The 25,844-nt window shown below is 42.4% G+C and overlaps 1 protein-coding gene across 3 annotated transcripts in view; it reads right to left on the reverse strand.

The window, feature by feature from the left end:
• FGF13 (fibroblast growth factor 13) overlaps nt 1–25,844 on the reverse strand; it is a 210,306-nt gene that overhangs the window by 88,164 nt on the left and 96,298 nt on the right. For 2 of the 3 annotated variants that reach the window (XM_048959496.1, XM_048959498.1), the window contains exon 2: nt 11,798–11,965. The exons of the other annotated variant lie outside the window; for it this stretch is intronic. In XM_048959496.1, coding sequence (XP_048815453.1) covers nt 11,798–11,965 — 168 coding nt within the window. The remainder of the gene's footprint in view (nt 1–11,797; nt 11,966–25,844) is intronic. 3 annotated transcript variants of the gene reach the window in all.

Genomic DNA, 25,844 nt, shown 5'->3' on the forward strand with positions numbered 1-25,844 from the left:
AGACTCGCATGGACTGCTAATACAATACACGGTGGTGTTTTTTTTTTTCCCAAAAAGAAAATGGATGGAGTCCTCCTATGCAGAAGGAACAAGAAAACTGTTTTGGAAGAGTAGGTTCATTTTCCAGCTTGGCTTAGAGTTTGGTTATTACAGAAAGTGCAGGATGAGATGGCTTAAAATGAGGGACATTTCTACAGACAACAAAGTATCTGCCTAGGAAGACTCCAATGAAGATTCCTGCAACTGCTCAGGAGACTTTCACACGGCTACAGAAGCAGCACTGACCTATTCTCACAGTGTCTCAAGCATTAAATATTAGTGATGGTTGCACTCAGCTGTCCTTCCCACTTCATGACTACTAAGCTACATCTCCTCAGCAGAGAGAAGCTCAGGAAGTACAACCAGTAGAGGTCATTAAGAGAGAAACTGCACAACTCAACGTCATCTCACACCCAGAAGCCATTTAGGAACATAGATTTTAACACCAATTTAGGTTTAGGTTGTCTCAAGTTTATAACTATTTCCAGCTCTTCATGTATCAAAACCAGAAAGCAGAGCCTTTAGGAATAAAAAGAAAAATGTAGAAATCAGCTGAATTGAGACTCCAAATGGAAGTAATCAATGCATTCAATGTAAAGTTTCTAATGAAATGTGATCTATATAATTGCATGGCACAGTTACACCCCTTTCTTTTGGTGAACTGTATTTACATAATTTTTTTTAATTAAAAAAAAAAAAAAAACATTTTATGAAAGCAGTTTCTTCATAAGTCTTCAAGGTACATGTCCCAGACTCCCTGAGAAGCTGCAGAGGACAAACTTTCAGATAAGACCTCTCCATTTTGTGCACATGGATTTCCTCTTCCTCCCCTCCCACTTGGTTTTAATAGACTGCTGAGAAGAAGTGCTATTTGGAGTAGCTGAAGCCAGCAAAGCCATTATCACTTGTTCTTTATAGGACCTTCACTGCAGCTAAGCTTAATGGAGTGTCAGAGGATTCCTAGAACTTTTGGCAGCACCAGAAATAAAACCAACCTTGAGTAGTTAAGTCCCTCAGGAAGTTAGGAGAAAACACTGGGAGTCAGGTCCTCAGCTAATACCTGCCATTCCTTTTGTTTCACAGCTTCCAGATTCGCTGACTTCAAATGAGGCAATGCCAATCTGAACAAGTTATATTAACAGAAAATAACCAGTTCTGTTTGCTATAGTAATGGAGAAATTAGACATCAGCTAACCCATAGTCTACAACATTGTTTGTACGATTTTTAAAGACCATAAAGAAGCTGTAAACTATCTGTGAATTTGCTCTAACTACCAACTGCAAGAGTCAGTCTTGATCTTTCCACGTCCCATCCTGAAGCACATCAGTACAACTGAACCTTTAAACTAAAGCTTTCTTACTAAGCTGACAGCATTTTACTGCATGCTCTTTCCCCAGCCACCTTCTGCCTCCCGTATTTCTTTCCCTAGTACTAAACAAAAAGATGGACTTCACAGAGCAAGAATAGACTGAGCTTAGATAATGACTTGGAGGGAAATAGAATGACTGATGAAACACAGGATATACAGAAAGATTGCTGGGGGGGGAGGGAGGGAGGGAAATGAACAGAGGTAGGGAGTTTGGCATCTGAACAGGAAACAGCTCCTTGCAAGAGAGCAGGACTAAATATAGAACTCCCCTGCAACACCAAGTTCAGTCACTGCTGCCTTTCAGATGTACGTGGTGAAATCTTCGGGGATGTATTGCAGAACTTGGATGATAAATTGACCTGAAGCCAACAACTACTCTCCCTGCCTCCATCCCAGGTTGACTGAAGTCCAATTTTATCCATAAATAAGAATCCAGCCAAGGACCTATGATGAAAAATGTAGGCCAGCATCCCTCTCAACAAGATGACTTTAAAAGTTGTCAATAAAATTCAAAAAAAAAACCAAAAAAAAACCAAAAAGTGCCACTGAAAAAAAACTTGGCTGGAGATTTTTTTTAAAGACGTCCTTCTGAGACATTAGTTTTTAAAAGGCACCTTTTCAATTCTGCTGAGACAGTACAAGATTTCCTATAGGAAAGACAAGATCAGGAACAAACCATTCAAGTGCTACCCCTCTGTGGTTTTCCTCAGGTAGCCTCTTCGACAAACAATTCTGTCATTTATGTGTGCTAATTAAAGAGTCCATCCGTGAGCAAACCTGATCAGATATAATCTACTGGCGTTCTTCAGAAGTCAACGTACTTCATTCTTTTTCTTGAGCTGACATCAATTTTCTTGAGCTTGAGGGTATGGAAAACTATGTGTGTGCTTAGGACCCACTGCTTAGATGAATAAATCATCCCATAAACACGGTAGTATTCTCAGAGCTGTGAATGTGGAGTTAGAGAAGAAGCTGCTGTGCCCTGAGCTGCTGGTCCACGTGGTTGGATCTTCTCAGCATGATGCCCAACAACCCAAGAAGAGCAGACTGCTTTTTTCTGGTAATGTTAACATAATAAACACAATGTTATTCAAAACAAAGTTACAGCTGCTTAGCTAATTCTTTTTTCTTTCTGTAGAGACCTCTGTCCTGTCTTTGTCCTTCCACTTACTTTCAGGTTTCCATCCAGAAAAGTCTTCTTTATATTCATTCTCCTTCCATAATTTGTCATTCCAATCTCTCCTCCATCTTTTTTTTTCTTTTCTTTTTTGCAACTTGCTTTGAATTAAAATTAATAGGAATAGGGTTCTAGCATGTTTCAGCAAATGAAGACAGCTTACCTTCTAAAGTGTATTCAGCAGAAATAACCTATCAACTCATCAGAGTTCTCAGGGTTCCCAACAGTACCAGCCTTCACAAGCTGAGCACCCACTGCCATCATGTGCTAAAGAATGTTCTCCTGTATTCTGAATTTGAGAAAAGTACTATTTACACACAAAATGAACATCCTTTGGAAAGTATATACAAGCACCAAAGAAACAGCCAAGAGAAATCTGTAAAACATCCTGCTAATTTTAAGAGGTTGTCACCTTAAAAGAGGAGTCCACATTAACTTGTGAACCTTACAGTGATCAGCTTAGCCTTCCTCCATTGACTCAGGGCAAATCAGCATGCCTTGAAGGCAGCTTGCTCAGTAGACAAGTGATTTTACATAACCTCGTCGTCTGTTATGCAGGAAAACTATTAAGGGACAAAGGAATTTTTCAAGTTAACAACCATCTGAACTTAAGAGAATATAGAACTTGATCAATATTGTAAGAATTATTTCATTTACCTGAAACACGGCATACAGCTAACTTTAGATCGGGAGCATCCAAGACACCTAAGAAAGAACTTCCTCATGTCTCCAAATTGCACTCACTGAGTACAAGGAACATCGCGTCGTTTGAAGAGGATATAAAGCCACATGCTGATTATACAGCTGTAGGTCAGACGTTTACATCTCTTGTAATCTTCAGGGTTTAACCAACCTTGTCCATAATCATAGCCTTTCAGAAAAAAGATCTGTCTGCCTCACCTTCCAAGCACAGGCAGACAAAAACAACGAAGCACACTGGAATCAATACTCAGCAGTCACCCGCTCAGTCTTCCTGAACGGGTCGTGCTTGATAGTACACCTTTCTGTCCTGGAGGACAAGGATTAGCTTAAAAGAAGATATGCAAATATTTTGCACCATGCTGGAAATGTGGTGGTTTTTTTTTTTTTTGTTTGTTTGTTTGTTTTTCCTTAACTAACATATAAGCAGAATCAAAGAATTTGCATACAGCAGGAAACCTTTGTAGACAAATACCAGCGGAGGGAGGTATGGGGGGAGAAGGAATTGGAAAGATTCTGAGAACTGATTTCCCCCAAACTACTGCAAAAGCAATTTTCCATAAGCGTTCTAGAAAAACTCTGGCCAATCTTTGGACCTCTGTTGTGTTCACTGATGTCTGGGATGAACAACTGTAGTTTATTCAGCTTTGCTGAAGAAAAATGAAGAAAAACAAATGGAGACAATAATGTTATTGCCGAAAGTGATTTGCTTATGCAATCATAAAAGAATATTACTCCACACTGCTGCACAGCAGGCTCACCATACATTTGAATCAATATATAGCACATAAAGCACATGGAGACCAGACTGAGTTTGAAGTGAGTACTTTCCAAGAAGGCAGACTTCCCCAAAAGCACAGAGACATGAAGGATGTGGGCCTCTCAGCCAGGCACAAAGCGTCCAGGCAGGCAGAAATAAGCAGGCAAAGGAAACCTATTTGCCTTCAGGAGAAACATGCTGATGCAACTAGCATCCAATCCTGCTGCACCAGAGGACCTCTTCAATGTTCTTGAGAGCACTCAAACTGGACCCCAGCAAGTGCCTAAGTGCCAGTGTTGAAGGACTGTCTTGTACTGAACCCTGGGAATGCTTCATTATGGAGGACAAATATACAGCGTGCAATAACACAGTTTAGAAAAAGACCTGATCTCCTTATCTTCTAGTGAACGTGCTTAAAGGCATTAACAAAGCTCTTTTGTCCCTCTTTGTGTCAACTAGTGGGCTCGTGTCTACACCTACTCTGTGTCACTGCATACCCTAAGCTCACCCTCTTTATGGACATCCTTCGAAGTGGACCTCATCCCTCTGGGGTGTGCAGGATTAAGTACAGCAATCTGGCTTCAGCGTTAACATACAACTTTTCTTCTCCTGACAATCGTGGAGGCGAGGAGTCCGTTAAGACTTTCTGATGAATCCTGAAGTTGCTTTGCCTTCATTTATGTTCATTCAGACATATCAGTTACCAAGAGTTCAGATTGTCAATGGAACAAAGCAGAAAGCCCTAAGTATCAGCTGAGCTAATCCCGAAACCAAAAGCTACAGCATAACACTGTGAACAACTCAAGCTGGTTTTTGCTGAAACAGTTATAACCCTTACACTGCTATGCATTGGGCTGTATAGATGGGGGACAGCAGCTAGGGGATCTCTGTAGTTTGCTCTCCTGCATCATGCCTAAATGGTTTTGTAAATTATCATCTTGGGAAAGGAACAAACTTTACAGTAGCAGCTAAGAAGTTTAACAACAATTTGTTTCTGGAGGTGTTCTACCCTAGAACAGCATGAGGAAGCGGTGTGTTCTCAATCCAAAGGTCAATATTTAAATACTACTGACATTTCCGCTGATGAAGAGTCGTGCAATAATTATGATGGACCATGTAGCTGAATAAGGTACAAAGAAGAACCTTTATTATTAATAAAGAACTACATCATCTGATTTAAAATGAGGACAGTTTGAAGACTGAAGTCTGATGCTTCCTCAGGAGAATCATGGAGGGAAAAAGTAGCAAGACAAAGGCCTACCTCCATACAAGGAGCATTCTTTGAAGCTCTCAGAGTCCTTTGAAAGACAGGATGAGAAAAGCACATCCGTGTGACTCATTTGGTCTAAATATCCTACTTTGAATATGCTAAGTGTCAGATACTGTCTCCATAATGAATATTTATTCTGAGATGAGAGCAAAATAGCAAATGTCACAGATAAAACATTTGCCTCTAAGAGCACACAGGTAAGAACTCTCTAGGTTCTGCTCAGCAACTAGGCCAGCTCCAGCTTGAGAATTAAAATCCAGTCTTGAAATGAGAGCGCTAATGCTGCTCCTAATGCCATTACTTATACAAACCTTACACAAACAGGGTGAGCACCAGACCACTGACACTGAACACCAGCTGAACTCCCCTTCTGTGAGCTGCACGCCAGACCAGGAAAAGCAGCGGCACCTCTGAGTATGAAATTCTACTTCTAGCAGAGAGATGGTGCCTGGGCTATCTTTATTCCTTCCATTTTGTTTTCATCTCTTCTGATAGAGATGTTTTATCAACAATGAGATGCTCCTGCCCACGGCTTTAAACAGGGAATAACAATCTTATTTTTTAAATAAGCCACCTTAGAAAGAGGTGTTTTCTGTAAGAGCACACAGCTGGATGCATAAAGACTAACTGTAGAGCCAAGTACTTGTTGAAAAGTAAGTAAAGCGTAGAAAATGGAAAAAGTAGTATAACACGGTGTAAGGGAAAAGCTGAAATAGAAACCTGGCCATGCTGGATGCTTCTCGTGCTCTCTCCCCATCCCTTGTTTTGGTACTCAGCAGGAGGCGAGAGGAAGGCAGGAAGGGAAGGCTGAAGGCAGCTCCGCTGGTGCAGAGCTGCTGCCAAAGAGAGAGATGAAAAACTCATATTCCAAGTGTGAATCTAAGGAGATGCGAGATTTCCAGCTCTGCACAGCTAGGAGCGTCACCCCCCAAACTCTTCAGAAGATAAAGTTAAGTACTTAACGCTCGGCTGATTCAGTAGGAGTGTTATTGATACTAACACTGATGAGATGTCCAAATAGCTTTGAGAATCAAGTCCTTCACTTCCTTCTCTCTAATGGGAAACATTAAACTTCCCTTCTTCACAGGAGTGCTGTGAGGACAAGCATGCTCAGCCATGAGTGACTGTAGCAACAAGGACCATATAAACTAAGGAAATAAGACAAGAAGAAATCAAATTAAACTCTACAAAGGGAACCTGATCAGACAAGTAAATGTTTTGAGTAAATCTTGGATTCTGGTGGAATTACTCTGGATTTGTGCTGCTGGAGCCTGAACCCAAGTGCGGCCCAGACTGTATTCAGGTAAGCTCATTAAACACGTCCCATTCCCTTTGACTCTGCTGGGTTCACTCATATGTTAAAAGTTAATCATGCGCTTAAAGGCTTTGGAGGATCAGGGCAAAAGGGCTCAGCCACTCACAGAACTGAGCTGCTCTGCTTTATGTACTCAGCATCTGAAGAAAATAAGGGTGCTGTTGTCACCACTGCCTCCCATTGCCCTGAAATAAAGGTTATCATTTAATCACTCGAGCCAAAGTTGGTTTCTCTTTTGGGAGAAAAAGCCATTATAACTGCAGCAGCTTCAGACCTTTGGCTTTTGTGGTCTGTACCCCTCCTTTTAGATCATCCTTCATAGCAGATAAGGTCCCATAGCTGCAGCAGCTCCACATGTATCCAGAGAGACAGAATTTAGAGCTTACTTTCCTGTAGTATTGGACAAGTTTTAGGCACCTCTCACTGCTTCTTCTTGCCAATGCCAGGACTCAAGGCAGAGGGAAAGCCTCGCATTCCCCACAGGAGGACTGACAGGGGAAGGAGCCCTTCCTTATCCAGTGAACCTGTGTGTCCTTTCCAGGCAGCTGTTGGTCCTGCTTAAATCCACAGCTGGGCAGATCTGCACAACAGATGCTGAACCCTTCCTTGGTGTCTCATGGCCATGTGTGCTGGCTCTGTACTCCTCAGACATGAGGTGGGCTGTACCTGTGGTTCACATTGCTCAGATCTATTATTCTCCACTGGAATGCTAAGTTTTTTCCAGCTCTGAACAATTTATGAAGTTAAAAACCTCTCACAGTTCTCAACGATTCAAAATACAGGTTCTCCTCCCCTCCTTGTTCTCCAAAGCACAGAAATGCACATGTATTAATACAATCAAATGAGTGAGCCAAGTTAATTGGCCTGATTTGGTCTGGAAGAAAAAGCATATAATTAGAGTGCCAAGTACCAGTACTATCAGCAGTGATATAACACTCGAAACACTGAAGGGACATTCAGTATGACAACACGAAGGCTCCTGAATTTCTGTTGGTGACAGAACTGTGTGCACACAGGGTAGGCAGGAAAGGCAAGCTTCCACATTAATGTGCTTTGGTGTCCTACCTCCTCCTCGCCCTCCACTCATCCCATTGCTAAGGACCCAGATAACAAGCCATCGTCAAGGGCAACGGCGAAGCTGCTTGCTTCCCATTAGCATCCTTAACATTTTCTATCTAATCAGATTTCCTGGTGGCTAAGGAAAGCTGCCTTTGCTCATTACCAGCTGCTATCCCAGATTTCCTTCTCCCTATACCTAATAGAGATTTTGTGATGCTTTCCTGCTATTTTGTGTAAAAAGGTTACATATGCCTGGAGGGACACTAAATGTTACCAAAAAACGTAGGAAAAAAGGTTAAAAAAAAAATTTAAAAATAAACCACAAAAACAGAACTGTGGGCAAGAGGCCAAGATTCCTGATTATGTGCCTGTGACTAACCAATGGGTGCTTTTAAAAAACATTTCTCTCATTATTTCTTCTCCTCTGGATGTAATAACACAACTCAAATTAGTTTTCCAGGAGCAGACTTCTTTTATGTAACCATGTTTTACACAGATAGCAGCAGCTTATGTTTAAACTATTTAAGAGAACAAATAGCTGCAAAATGTACTTCAGATGGCCCTTCTCCTGCTAGCACTGTGTTGCTGGCTTGAGGGAAGCTACAAAAACACCCTGTATGTTGCTGCTGCTTGGATGTAATTGTACACAGTACTCAATGCCCACAGGACCTCGCATTCAGGTAAGGATGTCTGCTCCTCTTGTTTTATTGCAATTCAGAGATCCACAGCATTGTCAATGGTAGAATGACTTTGAGAAAACAGAGCTGAAATGCAGAATGAAGCAGAAGTTCATCTTTTAACTTAGTCCAGAGTATCTTATAGCATTAGGAAACACAGCTTATTATCTGAACTGTGGCCCAGACTGACATGTCACCCTGCTGGTTATGGGACCAAGTGGAATTCCCACATTTTGGGAAGATAATACTGTTTTGATTTCCCATTCTTCCTCTTCTTCCTTCCACATCTACTCCTTAAGACAGGCTGTGTTTGCCATAGTCACTGGACCAATAATTTCTTATACATCCTCCAGGTTGATATCAAACACACCAGTCTTCTCTGCTAAGGGGTATCTGATGCACATTGGTGCTGTGAAAAATGCTGAGACTGCAAGCAGGCACGTTGGGTGTCAGGAGAAGAACAAGAAACCAAGACAGGCTGCTTTGGGAAAAAAAGATCCATTTTCTCATTCCTCCTCTCGCTTTTAGGAATGGGCTTGAGATACAAGAAATGAGTCTGATGGACTGACCACCAATTTCAAATACCAGAGTGAGGTGCTGTTCAAGTATTTCAGCAAATAGTAGAACATTCCTTAAACACTCCTGCAGAAAGCCCAGAAAATCTTTTACCTGACAGAATCACACGTGCTTAGGGGATCCAAATCCTGAAGTGATAAAAGGGGTGGCCTGAGCATCTACCCTACCTGAAGACCTGGTTAAAAGGCAGAGAAGAAATTCACCATTAAATATTCAGATGAGTTGCAGTGCTAGAAACACTCAGGAATTGCTATGTGTTCCTATGGCACTGTTCAGGAGGTTAAAAAAAGTACGTTTTTGTATTCTCTGAGGAGTCTTTCAAGTCTGCAGTGTTTCGTACAACCTCTCATAGGACAGTGGCATAATGGAAGTTTCCTGATTGCAACTTTGTTCCTGTACTTTCCAGTATCTTCAAAGATGGGAAAATTGTGTTATCATAGAAGGCTTAAACGTTTTTTTCTCATTCATCCTCACAGCACAGCTGAGATATTGACTGCTGGGCTCCCACTATAAAGTATCCAGATAGGGTTTCTGTCAGCTGCTCCATTGGCTCCAATCAACTGTTTCCTGTTTACACTGATAGCACAGTTTGGATAATTTCATTCGGTTTGGATAAATTCATTCAGTTTTTCAGCTTCATGCCAACAAACCACCGAGGATGACACACAGCCTTTTCAGGAGGTCCAACACCACTGTCAGCCCATGTACAGATTTCAAAGGAAAAGACCAATGCAGCCCTAGGCAATCTGAGTTGCAGCAGAGGCTAAAAGGACACAAACATATTTTCCTTCTCATGCTAGAAGCATATTTCTCAGAAACACTTGCATAAATCATGCAACAATAAAAATTCCACTGAAACAATATCCCACAAGTCAGCTGATTGTGGGGTAAGTCAATAGGACCATGGCTTCCCCTGTCAGTAATGCAAAATTCCTGGAGGAAAGGAGAAGGGGAAAGGGGAAAGCAAAAGAAACATTCATCCTCATACACCACAGTAAAAGATGAAAAGTTTTCCCCTTAAAACTAAACATTTTCAGTAAGTATGATTAACAATACCATATGCCATTGCGGAGGGAATAACAGCTGCTGGAAGGAGACAGTATGGAGATTTATGGAGAACCTAAGAAGAGCAACCGTTGGCTTTCAGGCAACAACACAGCAGATCTGATGGTCTCCAGGTCTTCACCTTGAGCCTGTACTTTGCATGCTTCTCCCAGCAGCTCCTGAAATCCTCAGTGCTGAACCAAACCACGTTCCCAGGAGACACACAGTCTGGAGACAAAAGGCCCAGCACAAATCTTCCTGTTCAACATGTCATTTGCACATAACTGGATTTATCCACCACACACAATCGTAGCCAAACCAGTCCAGATTTCTCCACCAGAAGAAATCCAGCTCTCAGCGTAAGTTCCACTGAAATGACCATCAGCTTCTGCTGGAGTTCTACATGAGCTCAAAGAAACTGTGAAATACAGTATGTGGGTCAATGAGGTGAACTTTGGAGACCAAATCTGTTTGATACAGAGCATGTTTTTCTTTAGAGCTCACGTAGAACCTTCAATTCACAACATACTATTTGCCAAGCATACTGAGTACCTTTAGCAGCTCAGCTGTCATCATCTTCCTACCGGATCTTGACATGAACAGTTCTGGGCTCATCATTTACCCACAAACAACACACATCCTGACAGACGATAGGAAATTCATTATATTTGTTAATCCAGAAGAGTGTTATGGGATTCAGCTTTACTCGACGTTTATTGAATTCAGAATTATGAAATCAAAACTCCTATTGAGTCAGCTCCGGAACTGAGAGGAGAATTAGACCCCGTGCTTTCAAAACCCAATTTTAATGTTCAATTGCAGTATCGCCAAAGCAAAAAACCTCCCTCACATCTTACATCAATGTTTCTGTCAGATTTAATATTTGTGGTGAGGTGAGAAAGAAATGCCATTTTAGCAAAATTTATATGTATTTTTTATAAATAAAAACATGTTTCATTTTAACATACATCTACCAGCAGCAGCATCGCTTGTCTGGGCAGACACTGGATCTTATGAAAAAGTTAAAGCCTTGGAATATGAAGCAACAATGAGAAACACACAAGGAACAATAAAATATTTAGAAAAATAGAATTAAATTTGGCTTTATCTTGTGTACACTAGACCAACAAGTTAAAGATGTGAATACCTCATTAATAAGTCCATATTAGTGAACACAGCATGAGAAAAGACCATACCTTTGCTTTCTCTGAAAAGGAAAACATTCTACTCATTTTTTTTCTGCTCTGCATGCATTTCATTTTCCAAAATGCAACCCGGCGTGCATTACACACAGACTTCATCCTGCTTTGCTGAAGAACAGCTGCCATGAGCATTCTCTAGCGCTATGCAGAAGCCTTATGGAGTGAAAGGTGTTGGGGGACAAGCTGAATCCGAGCCTAAGTGCCATTACTTTCAGCAGAGTGCAGCTTCAGAAATGTTACTACAAAGAACCAGCTTAGAATTGATGCTGTTTAAGTAGCAATCGATGCTGTTGAAGTAGCAAGCAACTTTTGGCAGCCAAAAAAAGGGCAGTGTGTAATGATGAGAGCTGAAACAAACTTTATTTAAGAAAAAGCAGCGTCATTTTACTTCTCATCTAGAATGATACTATTCATGGCTATATAGCCTCCTGTGATAGCTGAATCAGACACTAACAGGCAAGCAGAGGGGGACATGGAGTGCATCACGCTTCCCGCATCAGTTGCACTGCACTGACACAGGCTGGGAAACACACAGCACACTCTAGGGACATACATGGAAAAAGAAAAAGAATAGAAACAAACAGAACATGGATCCATAGTGCCACAAACCTTCCGGCTCTGTGTTCTCTTTGAGGTGCACTTGCTTCAGTGGGCAGCAGAAGATTTCGTGACACTTAGCACGAAAAGGGGACTCTTTTTTCTTTAATTCCGCAGATTGGATCGAATCTTGCCGTAACATAATGTACTCCTGAGTGCCAGGGGGAGCGTCATCCATAACTGTGGTCACCACATAACAAAATGAACTCAAGTTAGAGCTTGAGGAAAGCAATCCAGAGAATTAAATCAACTACATAACGTCGGGGTTGGGGGGGAAGAAAGGAGGGAGAGAAAGGTTTATAGGAAGGAAAATCAAATTTAAAGCATCTCAGTTGTGATGGTAGAGGGATGGGGAAAATATTTACTTTTATATACACTTCTCATAAACATCAACAATTTATATTGCTTCATGCAGCTTGCATTAACAGTAGAATAACTGCTCCAGAAAGTAACACGGTTCTCTCCTAAACCTTTATTCACCTATAACACCCCTATCTATTCTGCATGCAGGTTAAGAAATAAACAAAAACAAAGCATGCTGTTGTGGCCTATCCACAGGTCATCTCTACGTTAACATTGCGCAGCAATCATTCCACATCTGCAGGTAACACAGCAACAGCATATCTATTCCCCAACATAAAGAGAACATCCCTTTATCAGGATATGTAATTACACACAGTTCCTCAGAGCAAGGATAATAAACCACTGACATTTGACTTGTTCACCATTTCCAGTGGGTAGAAGAGAAGACGTACAAAGAGAAAGCACATTAATCCTTTTGACAGCTTTCTTGTAATACAGCAAGATGTTTTCTCAAGTTGATCTTATAAATCAATACTGCCATTAATAACATAAATGATATGCAGTCTGAAGCAGTTTCTGAATGGAGTCAGACCATTAAATGGTAAAAAGATAAAATACAGAGCATACAGAAAGCTCCCGCTACCTCAAAGCATTACATTACTAGAAAGAATTAAAACAATTTTCCATTATCTAAAAATGAAGCCCTAATAACAGAGATAGCAAGGTTCCTCAGTTTGCAGCTTTAAGCAACAAATCACCACTCCAGAACAAAAATTAAACGCTTTTTAAAAGGACAGTCTGTAACCACTGCTAGTTATTCCTAATGAAATATACAGACACAGAACCACAGCCAAAATCACACTGAGCTTGTACAACCACGTAGCAAATAAAAGCAGCACATAACTAATCCAAGGAACAAGTGAAAACCCGAAGATCAGAAAAGGAACCTTTGACAATGCTGGGCTATTACTGCAGAGGTAGCAGTGCTATGTAAACATTCCAGATTTGGACATGGGTACCCCCAAACAACTATGAACCTCTTGCACTTTCATTCACTCGATTTTTATTTTTTATCTCCTACCAAGAACGGCATTAGTAAAAGGAGGAAAAGAAATGTATCTAGGAGATAAATAAGTGATTCACGCTGATCATCTTTCCACAATGGGTAGTCACCTTCTTTAAGACCTCAATTAATCCATAGGAGACACTTGGCACCTCAGTGGTTGTTGCTTCATTAGACGACACACAGTGCCAGTAACACAGGCTAATAATCCACAAAAAATACAATTAAAAGAGATGTATGAGTTAATACAAAAGCACCAACAGTTCAAAAAAGAGCAGGAGGTCACTGGAGCACAAGGCCTGGGCTGCTGGATAATTGCTCCTTTAACAATGCCAGATTTGGTTTGGCTGGTTTGAAGGTTACACACGTGTTCGTGAAACATACTGACAGCAGCCAAGACGAGCCAAGGACCAACAAGCCCTGATGGGTCTCTCCTCAAGAAGTCACCAAGCAGATGGTGCTGTTGCAGGAGCACACACAAAACCACCAGTGAGCTGTGTACAGCGACACTGACGTCAACAGCTTGAGAAGCCTACAGCACGTCCCTCTGACATTTACAGGGATAAAGGATAATGTGCATCGAGAATCACGGGTAGCCAGCAGAGGAGTGAAATGCACAGCCACCTTCTGCCAACAAGCTGGCTGACCTGCAGCAGAGCGTGCCCCGCTGTCACAAACAGGGTAAGAGATATGGCCCTGGGCTGGCTCCTGGAGTGGCAGAGCCCTTCCAGAGAAGCCCTACTCAGCTGTGGGAGCTGAAGAATTGCTCACAGCACTCACTGCTGTATGGTGCAGGAGCACTGCTTTAGCAAAGCAATACAAACTGTAAAAAGAATACAATATGCAGACAGCAGTTATCAACCACTTAATAGGGTTAACGGGGAGAACAAGCTACTGGTGATTACCTGCAGCAGGAGTAAGGGTCAACTCCAGCTGCTTGGCAGTTGGGTGCTATTGTTCTGAGTTCAGAGGGCTCACACATCTGTAAACCAATTCCAAGGACCAATTCTGTTTATCAAGTGTCTGGCAAAGTGCTTGGCATCATTAGGTAGCTCCATCCCTCTCTCAGGTATTCTCACTAAGACAGGTAGAGGAGATCTAACTCACCCCTTGCCACTCACATGCTGATCACCTGCAGACATTATTTTTCATGTGAATAAGCCAGAAAGAACCAGACCTCCAACAAATGACAAACATGTTGAAATCAGCAAACGTACGTTGGCTTACTGGAACACAGGGCTAAAGAGCCCTAATTCTGAGGAATATCATAGCACAGCACTGGTATGTGCAGTAAATACAAGGAATCACAGTTCTAAAGAAGCTTAATGCTGAGATGATGTATGGGTAACATAATTGATACCACTGTTTTGACAGGAACAGCTAAAACCTTTTCTCAACATGATGAATGGCTCCAAGTCAGAAGGAGAATTTATGGCAAAACTAGAAAAAAATCCTAACCCCAAAGCCTCATTTTCCTGCTGTGTTGACAGCCAGACACCCTCGTGGAGTCACTGAAATGACAGCTCCAGATATGGGTGCAAGCCACCAATCCACTGTGAAGCTACAGCCACAGAGAATATAAGCAAAAAGCTCTGAAAAGCTGATGTCCATTTCAATGACTAAAAATAACCAGTGCACAACCATGGAAGGTTCATTGTACAACACCTGTGAATAAACCACTTGGAAATGGCAGAATCTGGTATGATTCTGCTAACAACAGAAGCAATTACCCACCCACTACAGGAGGTAACAGACAGTAAATATTAGGGAAGTAACAAATTTGCAAAGCAGGAATTAAATTACATCCTGTGCTGTGTGGAGCAAATGTCTTGCTTTTACTCTCTGGCTCTCTCCATTACAGGCTGTGCTAACTGCAGGACCAAGGATATTCTCACACTGTGGTGTAACACACACACACACACACGCAACGTTAACTTTAAATCAGCTAATTTGGGGGAGAAATCACGACCACACTCAACAAGGGCAGCAGAAGACCCATGAGAAACCCAGCAGATGCTCCATCACGTGGGTGCTGTCCTCAAGAGCAGTTAGAAGAAACCTCTGTTGAGGCATATCTACATCTCCTTGGCCATCTTCCTCAGGGCAGATGTGCAGTCATCCTGCCAGGCTCCCACGTCCAGCCATGCCTCTGTGATCCTTCAGCAGCTGCTCAACCTAACTCCATCCCCATGGGCATGATGCCTCATTTGTCTGCACATCCATCATCTCATGAATCAAACAGGGACAAGAATCAGACGCAGGTGATTAAGATACTAATATTAGTATTCTCAGCTGGAAGGCGATTAAAAAACACACAAATTCACATATATCTATTTTTTGGAATTTTTTTGTTGTTGTTATTTTTGGTGGGGAGACTGAAAACACAGCAACTATGAATATATGAAAATAATCTGTTCAGTAGTTGGCATAAGATAGCTGCAGTAACCATTATGTTCCCTACATGGAAACATTTAACTTGCTAAATATCATTCTGCAGCACATTCCTGAGTTTTTAAAAAATGAAAATAATTACAATAATAAAAGCTTACTGAAATCAAGCCAGCATTAAAAAAAAAACAAACAACTCTTTTCTTCCTATAAGGCTTGGTGAGTGAAAGGAAAGCCATCCCTAAGATGACTGCCAGCACCAGGATGGCTTTTCCAGATAAATTCAAACATGTTTACATTATATAATCACACCAGCTAAATAAACTCTGCTGGTTTACATCTTCCTTTTATGTCCAACTTCATTTCAGGACACTGCATCTAGGATTGCCAGAAACCATAACATCAAGTCTGTCCACAGGCCTTGACTCTGGTTCCAGCCGAACAATCTGTAATATAATTCAGAGTTTAATAAAGCTTCAAGGAAGCTTTCTTTTCCCCCTAGTTTTCACAAGGACAAGTTCTGCTAACAGCAGGCGGTAGCAGCCATAGAGCAAATCTGTCTGAGCACCCAGGCAAGACAAGTCTTCATGCTCTTGTCAGGCTCAGTGGGCAGTATTGGTGGTAGGGGAACAGTTGGACTACATGAACTTAGATGTCTCTTCTAACCTTAATGATTCTATGTGACCTGGTGTAGGGAACCTGCTTTGGCAGGGGGGTTGGACACTATGATCTCTGGAGGTCCCTTCCAACCCCTATAATTCTGTGATTCTATGACTCTTCCTGTATTTGTGACACAGTTTAACACAGTTTTTGTGCTTCTGTGGACCAACGTTCACTTCCCTCCCTAGCCTTCCAAGTCATTACCGGATACATGCTTTTCCTACTTCAGGTTCCCTTGCTTTTCTTATTCTCTTTTACATGCCACCAGCCCCAAGATGCTAATACATGCAATAGATTGTTTCTAACATTTCAGAGGGACTGAAGTCAGAGCTCTACACTCCACCTTCAACATGATATTTGAGCGCCTCTTAAATCATGCATCCAGAACCAGACTAAAAATCCCCTCATTGGCACAAGGGAATAAGTTATAACAGCAGCAACAATAAAAGCATTCTCCCAACACAACTCTTTTGGAAGGACAATACAAAGAGTAGCAGCATACACCAGTGATGCTCACTGAGCATCTCCTCCATCCTCTGCCACCCACAGAAATGAAAGAAGGATCAGGAGGGATGTGACCACAGCCTCTGAGGACGGTTGGACCTGTGTAGGATTATTCCCCTCCTCATCCTCCCCTTTTTTACAGAAAACATTAGGATATCAAGTTGCTTTGGGCTCCTGGTGAGGACAAACATTACAAAATCCTCCTAGCTTGCTTAAATCAGTGCATACAGGACAGGGAGCGGGGAGGAAAGAGGAACGTTTTTTTGTAATACCACTTCCATGTTGAAGCAGCTAGTGAAAAGCTTTCAGGTATATACTTGAGAACAAGAATAAGTGCAAGAACAATCTCCTCTGCTTCTTCTCATTTGTGCTTTGTTTTCTCCCTGCTTTATTCCGGATAAAGATGTGATTTCTGCTAGGTATCTGAACAACATCATGAACTCGGGGCACAAAAATCCTTACAAGTTAGTTTAAAAAAAAAAAAAAGAATTTCTATTCTGGGGTTGTGGTACACAAATCCTCATATTGGCAACACAACCCATTTGTACCATTTCCCTGCCCAGCTTTGTCAAAATCCCAAAGAAGTGCTCTCACCAAATTGCCCAGGGATGTCAGCATCACAAGTCAGAAACTTCACTTTCATCATGCACCTGTGTGTTCACAGTGCTCAAGTTGGGCTGATTCTATTCCTGATTTTCACAATGAAGATCAGGAAATTGGAGCAGCTGCATTTGCTAATTTGCAACAAGCTTTCTCTGGACAGTTTCATGGCATGCATAAGTGCAGCACAAGTTCTGGCATGGGCAGTAGTTGTCTGGAAGAGCTTGGATACTTACAGCCTTGGAGAAGTAAATTCCTTGTCTAACAGAGAGATTTTACTACCTGAACTAATGATGTTTCATGCTGCTGATCTGAATTAGATTGTGCTGGTTATTAGGAGCTGGGGCTTTTGGGATTCAATAGTAGATTCTCTAAGAGCAGCATCAATAGAAGATGCTCTTCTCTGGTGGGAGATGGATGTTCCCCATCCCACATCAACCACCATTTTTACTCACTCTTCCAGCAGCAGCAGCTGACCACACAAGCTCAGATCTCAATATCCAAAGAGCACCAAGCTGCCACAGTCAGAGCAGAGGCTGCAGCATTTGCATCCCCACAGATATCTGACAAAACCTAATCCTACTTGGGGGCCTAGACCGAAGCAAAGCAGTGATCAGAAATCCCTTCTGCAAAAGGCTGTGAGAGGGGATGGAGAACCATTCCCTGATAAGCATGAGCAAAGCAAGAGGTCCAACTTGGTTCATCAACCATGATGCCTCAATCCCCAGACAACAGGCACAAAACCCACTTAAATCTGCTCCAGTGCCTCTGCAGGTAGCTTTCTCCTCAGCAAGACAGCACATTCCTCCTTGTCTTAAATCAAAATCGAATGCAGTCTTTTGAGCATGATTCTTTCGGCAGGAGTACGAATTTCTAAACTTTTTGATCTGCTGAAAAATTCTGAAACATGCACTCTTTGGGTCAAACACACAGAATAATTTTTTCCATGTCTTCTCAAAATATTTGCACAGAACGCTCCCCCTTGACCTAAAAGAGTAATTGGATTAACTGCTAGCAGTAATAAGCTGTTATCCTTTGAAAAGATGAGCTGAGATAAGGCTGTATTTAGATCACTGTGCACACCAAAGACAACGACATCCAACATCAGAAAATTCTAAGCGTGGCTCCTCTTTCACCATGCAGAAAAGGCACTGCATTCTGCACACAGCCTTATCAATCCCAGCTGCCCCATCCCTGGAGGCATTCAAGGCCAGGCTGGATGTGGCTCTGGGCAGCCTGGTCTGGTGGTTGGCAACCCTGCACATAGCAGGGGGGTTGAAACAAGATGATCACTATGGTCCTTTTCAACCCAGGCCATTCTATGATTCAGATGTTCTTCTCTTTCAGCCTTCTGCGTGCAAGGTGTGCTCAGGATGCACACTCCTGCTCCTTGAGGGCTTATGCAACACCTACAACTTGCTTACAGCAGGGCAGACCCACCGCCTTCTCCTCCCCAGCCACCAGATCTGCAGTTTTGCTATGCTGGACTAATTCAGTTCTGCAGCTCGGTTCACTGCTTTGCCACACTTGCCACTGAATGAATCAATATTGCTTCCTTGCCTACTCCAAGTGGCTTTCTGCTTTCCCCATCTGCCAAAGTAAACGCAAGCTGGCTGCTTTCCAAGCAGGTGGGCTGCTCCATGCACCACCACACATGAGATAGTAATTCACAGCGTACAATTCATTGCTCTGAAGCATCTGCTGAGAGCCACGGGCAGGCATAGAGCTGGAAGCATCCCCACAGCATTACTAGGGTCACTTTTTGGAGAGCAGCTGAACAACCCATCCTGATTGCACGACCACCAAAAGGCACTGCTCTGTATGAAGTTCTGGCTGCCATTAAGAGAGCCAGAGAAGAAGCAAGGAATGGCTCTATTCCTAAGAAAATATACTTACGTTGTGGTGAAAGCCAGGAGGAGGTGGCAAGAGAACTGCCAGGATGGTCCAGTGATGAGTAGGAAGCTGGCAGCTTATGGGAAAGCTCTGGAGAGCTGTGGTTCACTGTTTATGAATCACAGAATCATTAAGGTTGGAAAAGGCCACCAAGATCATCTAGTTCAACCATGAAACAGTGGAATGCTCTTGTGCAATGTAACTTTATTTATTAATGTAGCCCTATTTGGAGCTGGGAGAATAAAATGACAAAAGACGACAACAGAAATAGAAGTGCTTGTAGCTTTCCTTGCTATTTATAGAGCGTCTATTGACAAGGCCAGAGCTACAAAAAGGAAACAAATTTCCCTTGAGAGGAAGGGAAAAATGCAACGCTGATAGGAATCAGAATAATCCTGGAGGAGGAAGGAACAGTATCCAGCCAAAGGCAACAAAATCCTCAAATAAAAGACTGAATCTCTCCTGGAAACCTGCAAGTAGGAACAGCCATAACTCCTGGGAAGCAGGAGATCAACAGCAGCAGTCCTCCGAAATTCCGTTTCACTGCTGCAGCTCTTGGGCATTTTGCTTGGAAGAAAGGGGCAAGAATGGAAGCATCATTCGGGAAGGTGACACCTCCCAATTATTTGCCTCATTTACTGTGGATTAACAAAAGGAGGGAGGCAAGAAATGAAGTGTTTTAAAATTGAAACCCATTACAGAAAAAGCTGTTCTGAGAAATGGCCTCCGAGGAAATCTTTCAAAGCAAAGCACAGAAAACTAATCAGTAGGAGTGAAAACCCTTGGCGTGCCAGGGAGAGCAGCACGGTTGCACTGCCTCAGGAGGCAGCAGGCACCTGTGGGCTGCTGCTCAGATGAAACAGGAGGCTTTTCTAAGCATACAGATGTATGTATATGAGGGCTGCTCCAAAAGTTATACCTCCTGTTTTATTATGTTGGCCCACAGTGTTGGTGGGATGGTAGATTTGTACCAGCACAGCACACAGGCTCTTGTTGATTGCTGGTGAAAATGCATAGCTAATGGAGGTATGTTGAAAAATAGCCTGGTGTAGCTGAGAATTTACTCTATCAAATAGCGTTATTGTGCTCTTTGTATCTGCCCCAGGAAGCATTCAACCACTGTATTCACTTGGAGTATCATTTGAGAAGGATGTGCAACAACACTGATCATTTTTTCCCTCCTCTTCCCAAAAAGGACCACACTTCAAAAACTTCATTTGACAAAGGTTCAGCACTCGTGCTTGAGAATATTTTTTCCCCCTCTGTACAATAACCTAAATCCCTTTGGACATCCTTCAAACCCATGTGCATTGATACTATCACTGCTGTACAACTACAGTGCACTTGCTGCACATACACAGACGAGTTTTGCTTTTCACTGTAAATCAATTTAATCAGCACCATGCCAAATCAGCACAAGATTAAGCTACCTGATCTCCTGCTACCACCCACCTTAATGATCGTGCTCAGAGCAGCTTCATGTGCTGCCTATCGAGACCAATCTCAGCCACCCAACTTCCTTCTGTACAATGTTGTGGTGCTTCCACACAGCGGACAGCACGGCCACAAGCAGCTTAATTGCACCAGAACTGCAATAATTTCCATACACTCCAACTTCACATTACGGTCATGGACAGCAGGAATGATGTTGTTGCCTTGCTGTGAGCACAAATGTGCAGTGACTTGGCTAACGAAAGCAAGGTCAGGGAGCATACAAGGACTTTCGCTGTCCATTTATTCTTGTTTGATGAGAGGGGCACAGAGCAGGACCCCAAGCTCCCACATCACAGCAAGCATGATGCTCTCAGCCCCTCCCTTTGAAAGCAAACGGCAAAATGATCAAATAAAGCTGCTCTGGTCAAACTGAAACTAACAGTACTGTTTATTGCCTTTACGTCTATATATCTTTACACTACATTGCCTGTGCTTGCATTGGTGTTCAGCAACGTAAATGCCATAAAGAGTAACCCAAGGCGGCAAACACAGTACATTTACAAGAAAAAAAAATTGTCACGTTTCACTTTTCAGTGCATGGAATGAATACTGCACTTCTCTGCTGGTAACAGCCCATCAAAGTTAGCAAAGACAAATGGCACTCCGAGAAAAAAGACATCGTGTCAATACTGAGGTATGCTGAGGATGTAGCAAGTGGCCTTCATTTTAGCAGAGGTGAAAGCCACTCTTCTTAACACACAGTTGGAGTTGGGGAGCAGTCCGTAGGGATACCACAGTCCCATTTTGTACTGCTTTGAAACCATCTGTATTAGACACAAATCACTATTTGGTGTCATTACCATATTTATGCCTACTGGGCCTCTACATAGCTCAAAATAAATTAGAATGCTTATTCTGGAAGTTGGTTCTAACACTTGAAAATGTGCATAGAACTTTTTGTCGCTGTAAATGTCTGAAATTTGTGGATTCACATCAGCTTCAGTTAAATAGAAAAAAAAAAAAATCAAGAAAAGCTTCAGAGCAATTTGCAATACTTGAAAATCTGGCTCATACCTCTGTCAAAACAAGTGCTGGAGTATGTAGGTCCTGCAAACACTCATTACTGAGCTTCGCACTGCTCTGGACAATTTAATTTTACAAAGAGTGAGCTCAGCAGTACTTGCACGGTTCCTAATTACCTGTGTTGGAGTCCTTCCATTGCTCTCTGCCCTGGGTGCCACATAAGCACTCATAGTATTTTTAATATTAGCCCCCACGACTTCATCTGCATCTCAAGTGAATGCTGGAGAACAGAAAAGACATTTTAAAGGTTTCTTGTAGAATTAATTTAAGAAATGAGGTCTTTGTAGGTTCAAAAAAAAAAAAAATAATCCTCCTTTCCTTTTACTTTTCAGTCTGCTGTAATTTCCACATTACTAATGGACTGTGCTCCTGAAATGAAACCCTAAAGAGACTTTTGTAAAACTTTATTAGCATTTCCGTCTGCCTTTACCTATTCATTTCCCAGCAGTTACACAACTGACGAGGCTGATTCTCTCACTGCTGCACCATGCCCCACATTAAGGAGAATGGGACAAAGGCAGCAGAGATGCTGTCCCACCCCAACCTGCCTCCAACACATCCCAGCTTTGGTTTCTTGGGACCAAACTCATGCAAAGCCTTCTCTGGGAAGAAGGAGACAGTGACTTTGAGCTGCTTCTCCTTGTCCTCAGCTGCCATGCAGATGTGAGATGAGGCTGTCCTGGGTGCCCGTGGATCTCCAGGCTGCTGAACACACTGATCAGAGATGACTCACTGTCACTCTCACACACAATAAAATGGCTCTGTCAATTTTCTGACTCGAATTATTGCTGTAATTGTTGTATCTCACAGCTGAGGAGCTGCCACCAGCACTGACTCAGTTGCCAAGAGCTGGGTTGGGCTGCTCATGCCGCTAGGGCTCAGACCTTGCCTCTACCCACCAGAAGTCATTCTCTCCCACCAGGTAAAACAACAAAAGAGACCGTCCCTCGGCCAAATCTGACAGATCAGTGAAGTTTCTCTCCAGGAATGCTTTGCATATCATGGATTAATAGAGTCTGACGAATGGCTTGAGCTTCACATCATGGTTAGACAAAGTGTCATGCTGCGGGCACTGCCCGCAAGGGCACTTGAAATATCTGTGGGTGAGCGAAACAGAAGCTGTGTGGAGAGCTGACATGTTGTACGGTCACTGTGTTCCATTTGTTTATTCTCAGAAAAGTGAAAATAATGGGCATTGGGCTGAAATTTGGGGGAAAAAGAGGCTAAGATCTCAATACTCATTCCCTTCAGTAAATATCCAGCCACACAGAGCAAAGCAGAGAGGCAGAACAAGAAACATAAGGTAATTAAGAGCTCCACAGAAGCTTGGAGGGAATCAAAATGTAATTGGACACAAGTTGCATAAACACAAGTTCAACACTTGCTTAAACAAATGCTCTCCAGAGCCCCCCACCTCCTCACCACCCACACTCAGCACAGTTCAGCTGTGACCTGACCATGCAGCTCTTACCCAAGCTCAACCAGAACTCCTTAGTGCCACAACCTCCATGCAGGGAAGGTCCTCTCCACGCACAACACGGAAGCACCGTGGTTGCAAAAGCACAGTAAATCAGAGCTGCAACTGGAGAACACCTGACGGTGTATTTGTGGCACAGCTGAGACTCCACAGCACTTCTCAGCAGCCACAGGACTATGCCTCCACTCCCGACATCTCTCACTAAGTGAACACTGCACCTAGACAATGACATCTCTGCATCCCTGCTTTCCTTCATTTAAATGATCTATTTAAAAGAAAAGCATCCAACCCCCTTTCAATGACTTTTTAAAATCCTCTAATACGCCAATGGCATGATTAGAGCTTTAACTGTTTACTTAATTTATCTTGCACCTGGCAAATGTATTTTGATACTCCCAAGAAAGTCCCCTGCAGGATTTAGTCACCCAGTGGTCCTCGCACAGTTGCAATGGATCCCATTTACTATTTTAGAGCCATAACTCTCTCCAAGTCAGCCCCGCCAAGTCTAAGAGCCTTTTCAATGATTACATTACCAGCGATGAGGTGCAGAAACCAGATTAGTATCTGACTTCCTGCAGGAGTTAAGTCTTTTTTCCTCCATTATGACATCTCAGTTTCTGTTATTCAAACCCATGCGAAGCCTGGCTTTTATTCTCTTACTGCTGCCACTCTGTATGCAACTTCTCCACTCGTTCTCTCATTGTTAATTAACTATTCTATACTGCAAATTCACATTTTTAAGAGAAGTTACCATTGTCACAATAGCCCTCATAAGTGAATCATTACAAGTATAACGCTTCCATAAATAACACATTACAAGATTTAAAATAAATATTTTTTTACAGTTATTGCAACACAATTGTCCTACGTGTAATAGAAATTGTGCACCCATGAAATTAAACTGCAGAAAAAGATTAATTTTCAAAGGCTTCATTCTCTGAAAAACTTCCTGCTTTTAATTCTTTTTGCTCACTGTTTTTCCTTTTTGATCCTAAAATAGAAAGTAGAATACTAAAATAAATAGAAATGACAGCCTCTCGGTAAAGAGCTGAGGTAATGAACAGCAACCAAATTGCAGTGAAGACCAGAGAAGGGGAAAGCAAACATGCCAATGTCTGCCAACAAACCTGTGGAAGGAGAACAATATTGCCAGACAAGTCTTTGGGAAAACTTCATAGAGTCAACTCCATGACTTTCTATAGTTTACAGTTTCCCAGGGATTTGGGTGATGCTCTTGTGCTCAAGGCAGGGACAGAATGGTCTGCATAGATCTATGACCACAATACTGGGAGCTGAGAGATGGGGTGGAGAGGCCAGGAGGATGACACACAATTCATCATCTCTGCTGGCAGCAGCACACCCACACAGGAAGTTAGCATCCTAAAGGGCCTCGAAAGCAACACCAAACACCTTCAGGTTTAGAATTAAAAAGCAGGGTCCTGACCATCAATGATCTCCACATATTTTTAGAACACCGAGGGCAAACTGTCAAGCATGGTTCATCGCTAATTGCATCTCCACATTTCTCCCTTCTGGAAGACATAGCAAATGCAATTATGCTTTGATTTGATGTCACTAAGCCTCTTGCAATTATTTCATTTATGCTCTCAAAGAATCCTCTGATAATGAAGAGCTCTGCACAGACCCTGGGGTCCATATCAGCTTGGGCTGACATGTATGAAGGCTACATCAAGTGCCTGTTTTTCCTTCAGTGGAATGCACTGTAAAACCTCTCCCCAATTTCTCCCAAGAGGCCTTTAAAACACTGTCAATTCATCCTGCTTAGTCAGCACCAGACACAGAAAGCTATTAAAGCCTGAGCCCTAAGAACTAATCTCTCACAGACACTTGTGCCCACTCCAAAGAGCAGAGACACAACATACAGCAGTTGTTCCAGGCACCACTGCATAGCCAACGTTTAAATTTTCTTCATACCTAAATCAGCAAGATTGTAATTTTATTTTTGGCTCATTCTTTACCACAGGGCTAATAAAGCCTGGTCAGATAAGGCTACTGCAGGCTACCCAAGGCTAAATAACCCAAATACACACCTCCAGCTCACAGCACTTTGCTGTCAATGCTGTTGGCATATGGAGAGCTTAGATGAAAACAAGAAAATATTGGGTAAAAACTATTCCAGAAACAGCTGAATATTTATGGCTCATACACAGAAGCCTGACTGGCAAGTGAGTGCAATAGGTAAGATAAAAGGAGTGACACAAGAATAACTTTTATTTGCACAGCATACATTTAATGAATGCATCAACATTTGCAGATGATTAGAGCAAACCTAAGCATTCCAGCTGTAATTTTCAAGAGTTTGGACTTTATTTATTCCTTTTTCTTCCTCCCCCCCCCCATAGTTGCAACTAAATATAATTTTTGGCTTTTGCAAAGGCCTATTTCCATTTATAGCATCCAGATGACAGGCTGGGGACAATATTTTCCTAGCTGAGGCATCTGCCTCCTTGACAAAGGGAGAGATAATCACATTGGGTGAAACAGGCTTGGCGTCTGTGACAAGCTTAAGATGTCAGAAACAGGAGCACGGCGTCCTGTCCCCCTGGATATTTTTTTTCTTGAGAAATCTAGCCACATCTCATGCAAAACGCAGCCAGCTTGCAGTGCTGCTCTGCTGCCAGCAACAGGGAAAG

The sequence above is a fragment of the Lagopus muta genome, chromosome 13, assembly GCF_023343835.1.
Source record: "Lagopus muta isolate bLagMut1 chromosome 13, bLagMut1 primary, whole genome shotgun sequence".
In the NCBI taxonomy this organism is placed as follows: Eukaryota; Metazoa; Chordata; class Aves; order Galliformes; family Phasianidae; genus Lagopus; species Lagopus muta.